The 17,831-nt window shown below is 37.1% G+C and overlaps 1 protein-coding gene across 2 annotated transcripts in view; it reads right to left on the minus strand.

Moving 5' to 3' along the window:
- ENPEP (glutamyl aminopeptidase) overlaps positions 1-17,445 on the minus strand; it is a 103,739-nt gene extending 86,294 nt beyond the window's left edge. The window contains exons 1-2 of one of the 2 annotated variants that reach the window (XM_032633141.1): positions 16,489-17,445; positions 2,251-2,392 (exon numbers count right to left, since the gene is read on the minus strand). In XM_032633141.1, coding sequence (XP_032489032.1) covers positions 2,251-2,392; positions 16,489-17,144 — 798 coding nt within the window. In that variant the 5' untranslated portion in view covers positions 17,145-17,445. The remainder of the gene's footprint in view (positions 1-2,250; positions 2,393-16,488) is intronic. The other variant, XM_032633142.1, reaches the window with a different exon arrangement.
- Between the last annotated feature and the right edge of the window lie 386 nt (positions 17,446-17,831).

A 17,831-nucleotide genomic window follows, 5' to 3' on the forward strand; every position in this document is an offset into this window, starting at 1 on the left:
AAAGATAATCTTTTATTTAGAAAAAGATCAATCATGGACAAGACAAACAAAAAATTACTCCAAACCTAGCTTTCCAGTCAGAAGTCCTTTGTCAAAGCTTAGGTGTAAAAAGAAATTTTACCCCCAACTGGCGATGTTGAAAAAAACTAGAGGAAAATTCATTTTATTTTTAGTACTGTGAAAGAGTGATTGAACTATATACCATATGAGGTTTCTCAGGGAGAAATACAACTTTGTGATATAAACTGGACAGGAGTTTATCTTTCTACATTAAACACACAATCCTGGCCATAATATTTGAGCAGGTACTGTGGCCTCTTAATGAAGAACAGGCTAGTGCTCAGTGCCTTGCACACAGGAAGAACTGAGCAGGTATTTGCTGATTTGACTATGTGCAAGAGGGTAATAGCTGTACCAGGCATAGCAAGATGTCAGGTTGTCTTTTTCATCTCTGGTTGTCTCCATCTGAGACCCAGGGTATGGTCACTAAAGTCACTGCTTTGGTTACCGTGGAGAGAGAGAAGGATTGCATTACTTCATGCAACTACCGACCCCATCTGTCTGGTTTTCTGTCCATGCCAGCTTTGCCTTCCTCTCAGCCAGTCATCAGTCCTAATACTTCATCCATGAATAGTTGCCTAATTCCTGCTACCCATTGTTTAAACATTTCCACATGCCCTGCAGCCACACAGTGAGTCACTCTACAGTGGAAAGCTTTAAAAAAGGATTTAAGAGAGGGAGGCTAGACTAGAACTTGATGCATCATCGGCAAGGCAAGCATGTTATGTGCACATGCTTATAGAGAAGAGTTTGAGCCCCAGCAAAGTTACTCTATGATAAAAACCTAGTAGTAGTTTTGATCTCCTAAGGACCCAGATTATTCACCTTCTTCCAGGACTAGTTTCTGGAACTAGGTGAAAGTGAAGAAGTATATACTCTGCAAAACAAAAAGGTCATGTGAGGAAACTGTAAACAGAGGTTAGTAAAGTTTGCATTCTTACTCCTCCCACCTTCATTTTCTCTGTTCTATGCCAAAAAATTCTGATGGCACTTTATTCTGATCCAGTCTTCTGGATTAGAGTGTCATAGTTTAGGTTTATCCTTTCCTCTTTCTTCTCCAATCAAAACCCAATTGCCCAGGTGTCTGACACCAGAAGAAAAGTTGATAAGCTTACACCAACAGTTTACTTTTTAACCTTCTTAAAGCTTTGGTTTGCTTTTTCAAGGAATATTTGTAATTAAAGAGGATGAATTTCAGTGATGATATTTCACAAAGTGGATCAGAAAGATGGGAGTTGTAAAGTAGGCACAATGCTTTTCTGGTATTAGATAGGTGACAGTTATATCTAAGGATGAGCTTCACCCTTTTATTTTATTTTATTTTTTTTTGCGGTATGCGGGCCTCTCACTGTTGTGGCCTCTCCCGTTGTGGAGCACAGGCTCCAGACGTGCAGGCTGCAGCCATGGCTCACGGGCCCAGCTGCTCCGCGGCATGTGGGATCCTCCCGGACCGGGGCACGAACCCGTGTCCCCTGCATCGGCAGGCGGACTTTCAACCACTGCGCCACCAGGGAAGCCCCAAGCTTCATCCTTTTATATGTCAAAAGTATAAGGAATAATAAACCTCAACCTTGAGGTAATGATGCTTTAGTTAACTGCGTTACCCATTCTGGAGAGGAGGAGCAGTAACAGAGGAAAGAGTCATGTTAATAATTATACAAACAGAACTTATTGTAGCCTATTTTTTTTTTTAACATTTAATGAGTACTTCTTGTTCACTAGAATACCTACAGGCATGGTGTTTCCTGGAGTTGTGGCTATATTCCAATATTTAAGTGATGATTTTTTGTAGTAGCCCTATATTAAAAACTGGGTTTATATTCAACTGAAAACCAAGAATAGTAACTAGGCCCTTGAATATTTTTAAATCTGTAATTCCATTAGTTTGCCTTTAATTTCTCATGATTAGGGGTTTCTTTCATTTAAGCAGAACCCAGCTAATGTATGTCTACTGTATCCATTCTTGCTTAGAAAACTAACATGGTGTTTTGATTGGAATGTGATATCTTGAATTAAAGATGTCTAGTACTCAAAGAAAAGAGATTGCCCAAATGTATTTTCAAGCCTCTAAATAAGCTATTAGAGCACATTTATTTTAGAATTCAGTAGGTTCTTTCATAGAAAAGCAGGTAATTTACCTGATATTATAAACAGACTATCTGCATAAATTAAAAAATTTAAAATACTCACCTCCACTGGCATGTTTGAAAGTGCCTTATATTCTTTGGGGTGGACGATAGATATTGTATAAGTTGCCTTTTTGTTGGGCTCATCAAAACAAGGGAAGGATTTCCTGGCATCTGTTGGTTCATGATCAGTGGCTGCTATGCTCCTTAGAAATAAACACACAAACAAAATATATGTTGCCTCTTCTGATAGCCCCTATGTTTCTATTCCTATAGAAAAGAATCAGCTATGTAATTTAACTACTGCATTTCTTAAAATGAGTTTCCATCCAGAAAACTATCAAATAGTTGTCAAAGTCTTTCCTGGAATTGTTAGGTTAACAAATAAATGAAAATTCAGAAACTGCTTCGGATATTTTATATGAGTAGTTAGGTATTTTGTTGCCATAACTAAAAATCTGTGAACTCTAAATGAGCAAAAATCAATCCGATTCTGAGCTATCACTCTTCCATCCTAAAGCCATCAAGCGACAAGTAGATAAACACAAAGCCAAACTCAAAGGCCTGCTTGTACCTGTCCTTGTGAGTGTGAACAGCTGTGTCCTGTCACGGAGTAGAGGAGTATATTCCAGAGTCCACAGCTCCTGTCCCTAATAGTACATTCTTTCTTACTTATGTTACACCAGGGACAAATCCCTTAGTTTTCATTTTCATGCAAAGTCAGTCCCTGAGCAATCTCCCAGTGAAGCAACCTTTGGCCAGGTTTAAAGTCCACTTTTGGAAAGAGACAGTATTCCTTTATAGCTCTAACTTAATGCTTATTAAGCTAAAATGTTAATGTTTCCATCATTTCAAAGTGGAAATATTTTTTTCTGAGTAATTGCTCAAAACAAATCAATGAATGTAAACTTTTTACATGTAGTTATATTACAGTAAGATATTGTACATTTGCTCATTAGAAGAGTAAGCAGAGTAAAAAGTGTAAAAGGAAAGAAATGTTGACTTATATTCATTAATAATTTGTGTAAGGAAAATATTTCATCCTTCAGAATTCTCAGAGACTAAGGAACATATTTCATAAAGAATAACAAATTGTTACATTGTTCATTGATCCAATAAATATTAATTGAACCCCTTCCTACACACACACACATACACACACACACACACACATCTACCAGGCATTATTCTAGGTTCTGAGGGAATAACAAAGAATAAGTAAATAAATAGATAAATAAGGAGAGTGTTAAGAGCTATATAGAAAATGAAACAGGGGAAGTGACAGAAAATGACTCAGGAAAAGTGGTGAGCAATATTAGGTAGAGTAGTCAGGGACAGTCTCTTGGAGTAGGTGATGGTTTGCTGAGATCCGAATGATGAGAAAAACCCAGACAGGTGAAGATTAGGGAAAATGTGTTTCCTTAACAGAGGGAACAGCAAGTGCACAGTCTCAAAAGTGGAAAAGAATTTAATGCGGTTGAGACCTGAAAGATGTCCAGTGTAGCTGAAGTACAGTGAACTGGAGGGACTAAGGGGTCAGCAGAGGCCATGGTAAGTGTCTTCATTTCATTTGGGTTCAAGGATGCATTATATACATTAACTTATATAAAAACTAATATGTCATAGGTCAACATCCAACTACAAGAAATTAAAATATTTTTGAATTTCTTTTAAAACCCCTCTGGATACAAAAATTAGTTGTTAAAAACTCAGCCAAAAAAACTAATCTGTAAAAAATAAAACTGGAAAAGGTCTGTCTTTTAGGACACTGTTGACTGAGGGGGACAACTTTCTGGGATGACTGAAAAAATCTATACCTTATGTATAGCTGATTCATTTTGTTATAAAGCAGAAACTAACACACCATTGTAAAGCAATTATACTCCAATAAAGATGTTTTTAAAAAAAGCTATACCTTTTTATGGGTGTGGTTAACAAAGATGTGTGCATTTGTCAAAATTCATTGAATTGTTCCCATTAGATTTGTGCATTTAATGTATATAAATTTTACCTAAAAATAACTGTAAATCAATATTGAGCTCCAGTAAATAGATTTAGATTTGGATTGTTGCAGTGGCATGAGTTAACAGTTCAGAAACAATCTCTTCTGTATCCCAAGCTTGAGCAAATGAAAAAAAAATGAGGATAACAGAAGGCAGGTTTCTCACAGCTGGGGAAGAGAGTTATAAATTTGTGAAAAAGGAAGACTAGACCTTGGTATTGAACTGTAACTGCAGGTTCAGTGTATACTCAATGATTTTTCACATACACATGTATCTATATATGTAAATGGATATAAAAATACACAGAGACATGTATTTCCTAGTTTTGTCTGCTGAACAGGACTAAAAGAAATGACAAGCTTGTAGCAATGAGCACAACTAGTTCCCATTACCACTCTCCAATAAAAGGAACCAGAACTCTTCATAAAAATGGCTGATTCCAGTGCTGGATCAGAAAGGTCCAAAATGATCCTGGAACATCTTGCTTTGCCAAAAAGTAAGGAAGTTTTCAAAGAATCATAAGAATAAGTCAAAAGGACACAAAAGTCAGCTGGAGGGGACTACCCCTGGCCAGATCTGGGGGAACATCAAAATAAGTAATGGAATTATAAACTATTGATTAAAATAAGAATCCATGATAAAACATATGAATAAATAAATAAGTGGGGCAAAGGAAAGCTCTTCTTTACAGTAGATTGCCTACTAATAATTTTAGGAGGAATGATGGATTTAGAAAGTCATCAGTGGATGCCAAAACAAAGTGGATGAAAGTTTGTTGAGGAAAGGGGTATCTGAATAGTTTCAAACACTTTCTCTGAACATTACTTACAAATAAAAAAATTATAACTTTACAATGAAGAAAACTGTTGGATACCGCCTTAAACAAGTAATCAAAGATCACTAATAATTGTACGGATCAACATAACGTGTCTCCTGATGTGACTTCGTGAGAGGGACTAAGTATCACTTCTCTGAAATTCCTGACAAAAATGCTTGACTTGCATTTTTAAATCATGAGGAAAACCAGACAAACTAAAACTGAGGGATATTCTCAAAATAACTGGCCTGTGCTCTTCAAAAATATCAAGGTTGTGAAAGACAAAGAAAGGCAAGGGACTGTTCCAGTTTAAAGGAGTCTAAAAAGGCATGACATTAAATGCATTGCATGAATCCAAACTGGATACTGGACTGGGAAAAAAATACTGGGTTAATTGATGAAATTTGATTATGACTGTGGATTAGATGATTATCATATCAATGTTAAATGTTCTGATTCTGATAACTGTACTGTGGTTATGTTAGAAAATGTCCCTGTACTTAAGAAATATATACTGAATGTGAAGAGGTAAAGGGAGACAATGTTTCAATATACTCTAAAGGTCTAGAGAGAGACAGAGACATGGGGTTGCTGGGGAGAGAGGAAATAGGACAAAATGTAAACAATTGGTAGTGTTCCTAGGAGTTTCTTGTATTGTTCTTGTAACTGTTCTGTTAAGTTTGAAATTATTTCAAAATAAAGTTACCCAAAAAGTCCCAGCCAAGAATTTATTCTTCAGTATTACTGATTAGTTTTTGTGATAACAGTTTAATCAATTAAAGTTTCTAACACATGTAGACTGTAGTGAATTGCAAATGCATCAGAATATAAAGAAGCCTGTATACTTCCCCAGTGTACTAAGGATTTATAAGAAGATCCACCAGGCTCCAACCCCATGTTTAGTCAGCTGCTTTTTTCTTTTGAATTCCTCTGGATTCTGATTTCTTCCCCAGGCAAAGGAAGAGGAAAAGTCACTCTCTGCAAGAATGTTTCAATTTAGTCACACCTCAGAAATAAGCCAGATAACTAATTTGGGAATATGAGTGTGATTAACAGACAAGGGAGAGATTGACAATAATACAATAATAGTAGGGGACTTGATCACACCACTTACATCAATGGACAGTCATCCAGATAGAATCATCAGATAGAAGACCATTAAGAAATCAGTGGTCTTAAATGACACATTAGACCAGTTGGACTTAATATGTATCTACAGGACATTCCATCCCAAAACAGCAGAATACACATTCTTTTCAAGAGCCCATGCAACATTCTCCAGGATAGATTGTATGCTAGGCCACAAAACAAGTCTCAGCAAATTTAAGAGGATAGAAATTATATCAAGCATTTTTTCTGACTACAATGGTATGAAAGTAGAAATCATTTACAGGAAGAAAAACAGGAAAAACACAAACAGGTGGAGACTAAACAACATGCTACTAAAAAACCAATGGGTCGGGCTTCCCTGGTGGCACAGTGGTTGAGAGGCCGCCTGCCGATGCAGGGACACAGGTTCGTGCCCCGGTCCAGGAAGATCCCTTATGTCGCAGAGCGGCTAGGCCTGTGAGCCATGGCTGCTGAGCCTGCGCGTCCGGAGCCTGTGCTCTGCAACGGGAGAGGCCACAACAGTGAGAGGCCTGCGTACCGCAAAAAAAAAAAAAAACAAAAAAAAAAACACCAATGGGTCAATCAAGAAATCAAAGAGGAAATTAGAAAATACCTTGAGACAAATGGAAATAAAAACATAACTATCCAAAATCTATGGGATGCCTCAAAAGCAGTTTTAAGAGAGAAATTTATAGCAACACAGGCTTACCTCAAGAAACAAGAAAAGTTTCACATAAACAACCTAACCTACCAACTAAAAGACTTAGAAAAAGAAGAACAAACAGAGCCCAAAGTCAGCAGAAAGAAGGAAATAATAAAGATCAGAAAGGAAATAAATAGACACTGAAAAAAAATAGAAAAGATCAATAAAACCAAGAGCTGGGTTTTTTGGAAAGATAAACAAACTTTATAAGTGTTTAGCCAGGCTCACCAAGAAAAAAGAGAGAGGACCCAAATTAACAAAATGAGAAATGAAAGAGGAGAAATTACAACCAATATAACAGAGATTTAAAAAAATAAGAGAATATTATGAACAGCAATAAAGCAATAACATAGACATCCTAGAAGAAATGGATAAATTTCTAGAGACATAAGATCTTCCAAGACTGCATCAGGAAGAAATAGACAATCTGAACAGACCAATCTAAAAAAAACTCCTAGCAAACAAAAGTCCAGGACCAGAGAGCATCACAGGGGAATTCTACCAAACATATAGAGAAGAGCTAATATCTATCCTTCTCAAACTATTCTAAAAAAATTGAAGAGGAGGGAACACTTTCAAATTCACTCCATGAGGCCACCGTTACTCTGATACTGAAAGTAGGCAAAAATACTACAAAAAAAGAAAATTACAAGCCAATATCTCTGATGAATATAGATATAAAAATCCTCAATGAAATATCAACAAACTGAATTCAACAATATATAAAAAGGATCAGACATCATGATCAAGTAGGATTTATTCCAGGGATGCAGTGATGGTTCAAGATCCACAAATCAATCAATGTGATGCACCACATTAACAACAGGAAACATAAAAATCACATGATTATCTCAATAGCTGTAGGAAAATTTAACAGAATTCAACATCCACTCATGATAAAAACTCTCATTGAAGTTGGTATAAAGGGAACATATCTCAACATAATAAAGCCCATACATGACAAACCCACAGCTAACATCATACTCAGTGGTGGAAAGCTGAAAGCTTTTCCTCTAAAATCAGGAACAAGACAAGGATGCCCATTCTTGTCAATTATTTACATAGTATTGGAGATCCTAGCCACAGCAATCATACAAGAAGAAAAAACAAAAGGCATCCAAATAGGAAAGAAAGAAGTAAAATTGTCACTATTTGCATGATACTATTTATAGAAAACCCTAAAGTCTCCACTAAAAAACTATTAGAACTAATAAATGAAGTCAGTAAACTTGCAAGATACAAGATTAGTATACAGAAATCTGTTGCTTTGTCTATACACTAATAATGAACCAAAAGAAAGAGAAAGCAAGAAAATAATCCTGTTTAAAATCATATCAAAAAGAATAAAATGCCTAGGAATAAACTTAACCAAGGAGGTGAGAAACCTATACTCTGAAAAGTATAAGACATTGATGAAGGAAATTGAAGGTGATGCAAAGAAATGGAAAGATATCCTAGGTTCATGGATTAGAAGAATTGATACTGTTAAAATGTCCACACTACCCAAAGCAATCTACAGATTTAATGCAATCCCTATCAAAATACTCGTGACGTTTTTCACAGAACTGGAACAAATAATTCTGAAATTCATATGGAACCACAAAAGACCCCAATTTTCCAAAGCAATCTTGAGAAAAGAGAACAAAGGTGGAGATATCACTCTCTGGCTTCAGACTTCAGACTACAAAGCTACAGTAACCAAAACAGTGTGATACTGGCACAAAATCAGACACGTAGATCAATAGAGCAGAACAGAGAGCCCAGAAATAAACACACGCACTTATAGTCAATTAATCTATGACAAAGGAGGCAAGAATATACAATGGGGAAAAGACAGTTTCTTTAATAAATGGTGCTCAGAAACCTGGACAACTAAATGTAAAAGAATGAAATTAGAACATTTTCTCACACCATATACAAAAATCAACTCAAAATAAATTAAAGACCTAAATGTAAGACCAGAAATCATAAAATCCCTAGAAGAAAACATAGGCAGAACACTCTTTCACATAAATTGTAGCAATATATTTTTAGATCTGTCTTCTAAGGCAAAGGAAACAAAATAAAAAATAAACAAATGGGATCTAATTAAACTTAAAAGCTTTTGCACAGCAAAGGGAATCATCAACAAAACAAAAAGACAGCCTATGAAATGGGAGAAAAGATTAGCAAATGATATGACCAGTAAGGGGGTAATATCCATAATATATAAACAGCTTATACAACTCAATACCCAAAAAATGAACAACCTGAATAAAAATGGCAGAAGACCTGAATAGACAATTTTCCAAAGAAGACATACAGATGGGGAACAGGCACACAGAAATATGCTCAACATCACTAATCATCAGAGAAATGTAAATCAAAGCAGTGAGATATCACCTCACACCTGTCAGAATGGCTTTTATCAAAAAACACAAATAATAAATGTTAGTAAGGATGTGGAGAAAAGGGAACCCTGGTACACTGTTGGTGGGAATGCAAATTGGTACAGTCACTATGGAAAACAGTATGGAGGTTCCTCATAAAACTAAAAATTGGGCTACCATATAATCCAGCAATTCCAGTCCTGGGTATCTATCTGGAAAAAAAAGGAAAACACTAATTTGAAAAGATACATGCACTCCAATGTTCGTAGACAAGATATGGAAGCAACCTAAGTGTCCATCAACAAATGAATGGATAAAGAGGATGTAGTATCTATGTATACAATGGATATTACTCAGCCATAAAAAAGAATGAAAGTCTGCCATTTGCAATAATATGCATAGACCTGAAGGGTATTATGCTTAATGAAATGTCAGACAGAGAAAGACAAATATTGTATGTTATCACTTATATGTGGAATCTAAAAAATAAACAAATATAACAAAACAGAAATAGACTCACAGATATAGAGAACAAACTAGTGGTTACCAGTGGGGATAGGGAAGGGGGGAGGGGCAAGATGTGGTAGGGGATTAAGAGGTACAAACTACTATGTATAAAATAAATAAGCTACAAGGATATATTGTACAGCACAGGGAATATAGCTAATATTTTATAGTAACTTTAAATGGAGTATAATCTATAAAAATATTGAAACTAATATAATATCATAAATCAACTATACTTCAATTATTTAAAAAGGCCCTATTTGTATATGCTAAATTCCATCCAGAGTTACTAAAGTTTTCTAAATATATGCAGATTTGAAAACAACGTATATGAGATAGCAATACAAAACCATTTTAGATCACAACTTTGGGGAAGTTTTATTCAGTGATTAAAACAAGTTAGATGAATTGATTTGCAAATTAATGGAAAAGGCCTGGCTAATCTCACAGTATGTTCAGGAGTAACTCTTGGGTATGTCCTAAATAATTATAATGCCAGGCAAATGTGCTGAGGTAAACCATTTTTACATAGGGGCCTCTCTGTGTTGTAAGTCACCTACTAGACCCAGCACATTAAAAGTATAATTCTGTGTAGCTTGTTAATTTACAAAAGGGAAGGCATTCCTCTGACTTCTCTGAGTGCATCAGATCAAGCTGACCTTAGAGAACGCTGAAGAGAGAGGAAGTAATGATTGCAAGCACCAACCGTTCACTCTGAATCAACTTTAAAAAAACCAACTACTTGATTACCTCATAAATCATCTGGCATACTGTTTCCAATGAAGACTCTCAGGCTATGTTCAGCAGTTTAATATCTTGAGCCAGAAAAATAAACAGCAAGATCTGAGTGAAAAACTTAAATGAAAGACTTCTGATGCAGGCGAGGCAGCCACAATGAAGTATCTTTGCAGACTAGTAAAGGGTTCCAGAATTCAGTAGAGGAGCTGATCAGTGCAAGACAACCCATCTAGATTATTCAAACTCCAACCAATTTTTTTTTTTTTTTTTTTGCGGTACCCGGGCCTCTCACTGCCGCGGCCCCTCCCGTTGCGGAGCACAGGCTCCGGACGCGCAGGCTCAGCGGCCATGGCTCACGGGCCCAGCCGCTCCACGGCATGTGGGATCTTCCCGGACCGGGGCACGAACCCGTGTCCTCTGCATCGGCAGGCGGACTCTCAACCACTGCGCCACCAGGGAAGCCCCTCCAACCTATTTTTATGGTGGTTTGAACCAATTAATTATTTAAATTTATTTTCCAAATGCTTTTTTTCTATGCAGAGGATACTCAAGGTCAAGTAAAATTTCTTATTGTTTCCTTGCTTCCAAAATAAAGGAAATTACTATGCATCCTGCAACAAGTAAACAAGACACCCCTGCTGAAGCTGTTCTTTGTTTATAATGGGTATACTGATAGCTCGACATATCAATATAATGAATAAACTGACATACAATTAAAATTTCAAGATCAAAACTACAAATAAGTATACATATCTGTGCGTGAGGATATAATGCACACACACGTGCACACACACACACACACACACACACACACTCTTAATTATGACCTTCTCAATGATTTCTGCTCTGTTTCCACTTAACTGCTAAATCTTTATCACAAGCCCTAACCTTGTGCTTCAGATTTAATTATCCAAATGCCTACTAGACATCTCTTCCTAGATATCTGACAGGCATTCAACACATCTGCCACCGAACTCATGACCTTCCCTTCTAAACCTGGTTCTTCTATTTTCAATATCAGTGAAAGTTGTGGGCTGTCAGATCAGATATCTGGAGCATCCTAGATCTATAACTCATCTCTTCCCCACAGCCAGTCAGTCTTCAAATCCTGACTGCGTTACCTGCAAGCTATTTTCTCTATTATGTTCTCTTCTGTCTGTCCTGAAATCACTGTCCTACCTGATCCTCATCGTCTTCTCTTTCCTGGATAACTGCAGTTTCTCTCATACACTCATGTACAGATTTAGTTCTTTCCTCCCCATGTAAATAGTCATTGGTTAACTTTTCCTGCATAATGCCTGTCATTAATTATCCTTACTTTTTTTTTCCCTGTGGGTTTTCCAGAGTTATCTCTAGCTAACCTCTTCATATAAACCTCTCCTACAAACTTATTTCTTCTCCCGACTATGCTTTTTTGACCTAATGCCTTTCCTGTTTGCCTGCTTTTTAACTTCTTGCTTGCCTCTGCCTATTGAAATCCCACCATTACATCAAAATTCAACTTCAATCCCAGCAATGCTGTAAAAACCCAGAAAACCCAAACCGGAAACCACGTGTCCCTCTTTTAAATTCTTGCAATTCCTGTCAGTTCCAATGGTTCTCAGTCCTTAAAGTATGAAGACTGCATTCCTAAGTCAAAAAAAGATTCTACTGACTTCTCTTGCCTTTGACAAGATGGGGAGAAAAGGAACCACGGGAAGTTTTCCATCCTGACTGAGTGGGAAGGAGGAGCTGTCATTGGTGGAAATTGGAGTCCTCTATGAGAAAGGGGCTGTGGCAATGCAGCATGTCCCAGCATGTTCCAGAGGACACTAGTGTGAGAGCCTATATGAAAATTTCTATATATTCATTTAATAATCATTAAGTTCTCTCTGTGTGCTAGGTAGTGAACAAGAGAGAGACACAGGGACCCTACTCTCAGGGACCCACAGAAGATTCCACAGTCTCATGCAGTTGGGAAACTACATACTATGGCAGCTTCTAGAGGTTCATAATGAGCATTATCATATAAAAGTCTCTGAAAAGTCCCACCATTTTAAAAAAACTTTAAAGTTTAAAAAACTTTAACATAATTTTGTGTTTAGTATTATTTCCCAAAGAAATTTGGCCACAGAATCCCTCCCTTGCATTTTTCTGACAATATCTATTAATATCCCATGCAACTAGAACTCTCTGGAACAGATAATTAGGAAATGCTATGTAAGAGCAATCCAAATGCAGAGAAGGAAATGCTGAACCTTGGAGAGGAGAGAACATTGTTATATACTTCAGAGATGTGAGTAGAGGGGAACTCTGAGAACAACTGGGAATCCTACATAACTATTGAGAAGGAGTGTTGAAGTGGTTTGGTGGTGTGGGCAGGAAAACATTCCAAAGGTTCCAATCCTTCGAAGTGGTTTTCCTCAGACCCGAAGGAACAGACCAGAGTAGGAAAAGTGGCTGTTAAGTTTCCCAAACTTTCTTCTCCTGAGCCTCACTATAGCTGTCTCCCCGGTGAGATGATACGGTTATTATGGCTAGGGAACTCTAAACTTGCTCTACCTTCTCCAAGTCTCCATTTGCCTCTGAATTTTGAGGGAAGGAAGCTCAGATAGTTGTCTCTTCTCCGTGAAGTTCAAGTGTCGGTTGTATTTACAGAAATCAAGTAATTTTGGCTACTGTTGAGTGCACTAATGTTTATTTGCATTGTGGTTGCGACGGTCATATCCCATACCGCATATGGTATGGGATATGGGTAACTCAATCCTGGAGTTAATTTTACAATAAGGCAGAAGGGTTGGAAAGTATAATCTTGATGGTATACATAAAATATATTACTCTGATGGCATTTGAAATTGCATGAGCATCAAATATTACAAAGTTCACTCTATAATCTGAAAGGACGGTGCTCTTCCCCCTGAACTCACGCTTGTGGCCCTCCTCTGCACTCTGTAGTTGAGACCCACTAAAGAGGCCTGCGCTGTCAAAATGTTATTCACAGGCTTGAAAGAAAACAATGCACTTTTCTCATATGCTTGAAATATTTCAGAATAAGAAAAACAAAAAGTATTCCATTGAGCCTAAATGAGGTTATTATGTTCCAGAACCATTCCAAAACCATGTGTGCAGTGCAAAACTGGCTGCATCCTGTGTAATGTGAGAGCCTCATCTGCTACCAATGAAAACAGACAAACCTGGTGACACCAGTCCTCCATGGGAGCCTAATTGAGCACCAGCCTTCCTCCCCAACCTTGCGTCACTTAGTATTTCTGAGTATTTTAGCAACTAAGACAGCTAAGTTTCAGAATGTCATCTCTCAAGTATATATCTTATCATAAAACTAACTCATACAGTAAAATAATCCAAAGAGTTAGAATGAATAATATATATTTTAGCATATAGTAATTTTTTGTACTTATAAAATATATAACAGAAACTTATTAGTGGAACTGTGTTCCATATTTTTTGGCCTTCCTGTAGTGTATAGAATTTTATAAAGTATTTTGATGGCTTTACCCAGATGCAATTTCTGTTGTTTTCACAACCCAAAAAGCAGTTTTAAACTCAGCAATAATCATTTAAAAGTTTTGACTTGTTTTCACTTTACACTAACAGATTTTTAGAATCTCTTGAAAGTAGATATTCTTTATTATTCCTTTACCAAATTGCAAACACTTAAAAAAATCATCTTATCGTTAGTAAGGCTCAGAGAAATCAGTTCTTTCATTCATTGTTTGTGGAAATGTAATTTGGGACATATTTTTGGAAGTCAGTTTGGAGATACACACATATACATATGTGCATGCACATGTGTTATATATGTGTAGATATGTGTATATATACACACACATGCATGCACTCGTACATGGGTAGTTTGAGCCAATTTCCTAAGAAATTTCCTATAGAAATGTTAGAAAATACTATTCATAGCTTTTTATAAGGCTGTTCATTACATTTTATAGGTGTTTATAGGTAAAAAAGTAGAAGCAATTTAAGTGCCCAAATCTAATGGGAAAGTTGAATGAATTACATTTTATTGGTACAATGGGCTATCATATATCCATTAAATCATTTGTGGAAGAATACCAAATTATATGTTAAAGTGTTGATATATTGTAAAAACATGTTACACAATACTATATACAGCATAAGAATGCCATGTTTATCTGTATCCAGAAAAAATAACTAGAAGAATGTCGGCCTAACTGCTAACAATGACTATGCTTGAGTGATGGACTTATAGATGGATTTTTTTTCTTATAATTTTCTGTTTCTCAAGTTTTCTGTAGTGAATGTGTCTTATTTATGAAATAATTAAACAAAATAAATGTTACATGTTTCTTGACATATTTGTACCCTTTGACCCAGCAATTCTATTTTTCAGACCATATCCTAACATGAGAAAATAAACAGATACACACTTACAGAGGTACTTACAACTATGTTCTTTCTGACTTGTTTATAGTAATAAAACACTGGAAGCTACTTGAATGTCCAACATTAGGGAATTGGTTTTAAAAAAATAACTGCATTCATGCAGTGAAATATTGCACAGTCTTTAAAATCAGATTCTTGAAAATATTTAACAAAAGGAAATGCTTACAGTATATTCAGTTAAAAGGTATATGGACAGAGAGATATGTAGACATAATATAATTACAATTTTGATTACCTAAAAATATTTAGAATATACATTAGTGTTTTAACAGGGCTAACCACTGGGTGGTGAAATTATTTATAGGTTCTTTTTTTCCTTTTTATAATTTTCTATGCTTTCAACATTTGTAATTTTTATAAACAGAAAGAATATGTAAACAATAAAGAAGCTTGTTTTTTGCAAGTAATATTAAGATACAGTATCTATATGAACATGATCCCTCCAAATATTTTTTCAGACTATCATTTCTACTCAGTTTATTGCTGTACTACACAGTGAGATAAGAATGTATAATATTTTATTTTAATCCCTGGGTCTCTCTGACAAACAATAGGAAGAATTCTGACCAAAAGATTTGCTTTGCTCTATAAAATGCTTAAAACAACATAGGAAAGGAATATTCAGAGGGCTGGCCTCAGTCTCACTCTGAACAGTGATATAAGGTTTCTTAATCATTTACTTGTTCAGAATCTAAGTAGGCAAAGGTCAAAGCAGTTTCAAGTTCAGTGTTACCTCAGGTGTAGCCTTCCTCTCTGATGCAAGGACCACACCGATAGAGTGAAGGTTTTTTGAGTTCATTGAGAGAGTTTATGCCTTTGACAAAGCTCTAGTAATAGCCTCTGATTGAGCGACAAGGCAAGTAACCATTTGGCTAGACTCAGGGAATGCAAGTATATATACATGTATACTAGGAGGGCTGTGTCGGGGGGATATATTTATGTTCTTAATTGCTTAAGGCTTAGCATAACCATTGCATACTGCATGATAGATAATAAGCCTGAAGAGTTATCCGTGTGCTACCACTAATGTATGGACTCAATGAGTATTTATTGAAAGCTTATCTGTAAAACATGGTTCTGGCCATATGAGATTAAAAAGACATAGTCCTACCTTCCTTCCTAAACGAAAACACAAAAACAATTGCGTGAATTTTACATACTGTCAATGTTTCTTCTCCAATAAAACAGACAAAATTATAATTGATATTTACTGATTTTCACTTAAATTTAGTGTGATATAATTTTAAAAGTTCACTTTAAAATCATTGCCACATAGCCCAAGAATATCACCAGTGAAATTTACCAGACACATGTATTTTTAAAGTTTCAGGTAGTTCATGTAAATATTAAGGATAGAATGCAGTATATTATGATTTTTCCTGATGAAATAAAGGACTTACACTGATTTTTTAGACTCCATGCAGCTCATTCAATACTTTCAAATTTTGTGATAGGCTTTGAAAATATAAATGGGCAAGAATTTTTGCTTCCCAGATGAACAGGCAGAAATGAAACCAAGTTTAGACAAAGATCAAACCATCAATATAATTGAAAGGTGGAAAGTGAAAGGGAAGGAGAAGAAATGGAAAGCAAATATATAGCTTTGGAGAAATAAAGCAAAAGAAATAAAAAAATTTACTTGATTTGTCCTTTCTCCACGTATGTTGTTCTATAAAACCCCACAAGCGAGCCGTTCAGCCAGCCGGCGAACTCCATGGTCAACTGGTAGAGACCCTTGCCACCGTTGGGTGCAAGCTCTTCTTCTGTCTCCACTACCACATACTCCTGCTTTTTGTATTCGAAGCACCGCCTGACTTTCACCTGCTCCCCAGAGGGCTTCCTCAGCACCGGGAGCTGGGTGATCCTCGTCTCCCGGAGGTGTAGCCACAGGTTCCGGGTGGGTGAGCTCACGTTGATGGAGATGTTCACGCTGCCTGTGTACGTGTCCTCCTCCAACAGGGGCTTCACCTCCAGGTCGTAGTGCACTGGGTTGATGAAGTCCGGCAGCCTGAAATCTTTCCAGCCTCCACTTTCATCTTCACTGGCAGGGCAGACCCCCTGGTCCTGTGGAGGGCTCAAAGTGGGAGGCCTCGAAGTGGGAGGCCTCGAAGTGGGAGGCCTGTGGGAAGGAGCCTGGGTTGTGCCCTGTCCTCCGTCGGTAGAGTCACACGATCTGGTCAAGCCCACGGAAAGTCCTACTATTAATCCGACACCCACCACCACCGCACAGATAATGGCCACATGTTTCCTTTTAATGCAGTATCTCTTAGAGCCTTCTCCCTCCTCCAAGATCATTTTTGTTTCCAAAGTCAAATGTTACACATAAAAGGTCGTTAAATTTAACTAACTAACGTCAGCAGTCTTCCTTTTTCAATTGGAAGGAATTCCCTGGTTTGGCAGCCTGCTTTCGCCTTTCCCACACCTCTCTCTCTCTGGCTGCTTGAATCTTTTCCTTTCCCTTCACGTTCCCACTAGACACTCAAGGATGAATGTGGAATCAAGGGGGTGGAGTAAGGACTCCAGAAGAGGAGCTGAGCTGGAGGAAGAGGACTGACGAGAATATTGTCACGGCTCCTCTTAAAAACAACGCATCCCCCACTCCACCCCTCCTACTGGAGTGAGTTAAATATAAAACAGGGCTTTGCTTATCAGCCAGTGGGAGGATGATCCTTTGCCAAAGCTCTGTCAGCAGCTTTCGAGGAGAGAGCGTTTGGGAAGAGGTGTGCTTGTGATGGAAAATCTCACCCTTTGCCACTGAGTCTGTGGCTTCTTCCTGTTGTGTGCACAGTCTCTCTCTCCTAACCAAAGGGCTTTTTGCATCTCAGCTATTTTTTAGGTAGCTGTGTTTTCTTTTCATTCTTTTTCCTCATCTTATGTAAACATTCAGATTCTGCCTTTTGCCAAAGTCAGGTCCTGGAGTTCCGTGCACAGAGTGATACATAAATTCAAGGACCACTTAGGTAGTGTGTAAATATTTGTTGA

The sequence above is a fragment of the Phocoena sinus genome, chromosome 5 (assembly GCF_008692025.1).
Source record: "Phocoena sinus isolate mPhoSin1 chromosome 5, mPhoSin1.pri, whole genome shotgun sequence".
Classification (NCBI taxonomy): domain Eukaryota; kingdom Metazoa; phylum Chordata; class Mammalia; order Artiodactyla; family Phocoenidae; genus Phocoena; species Phocoena sinus.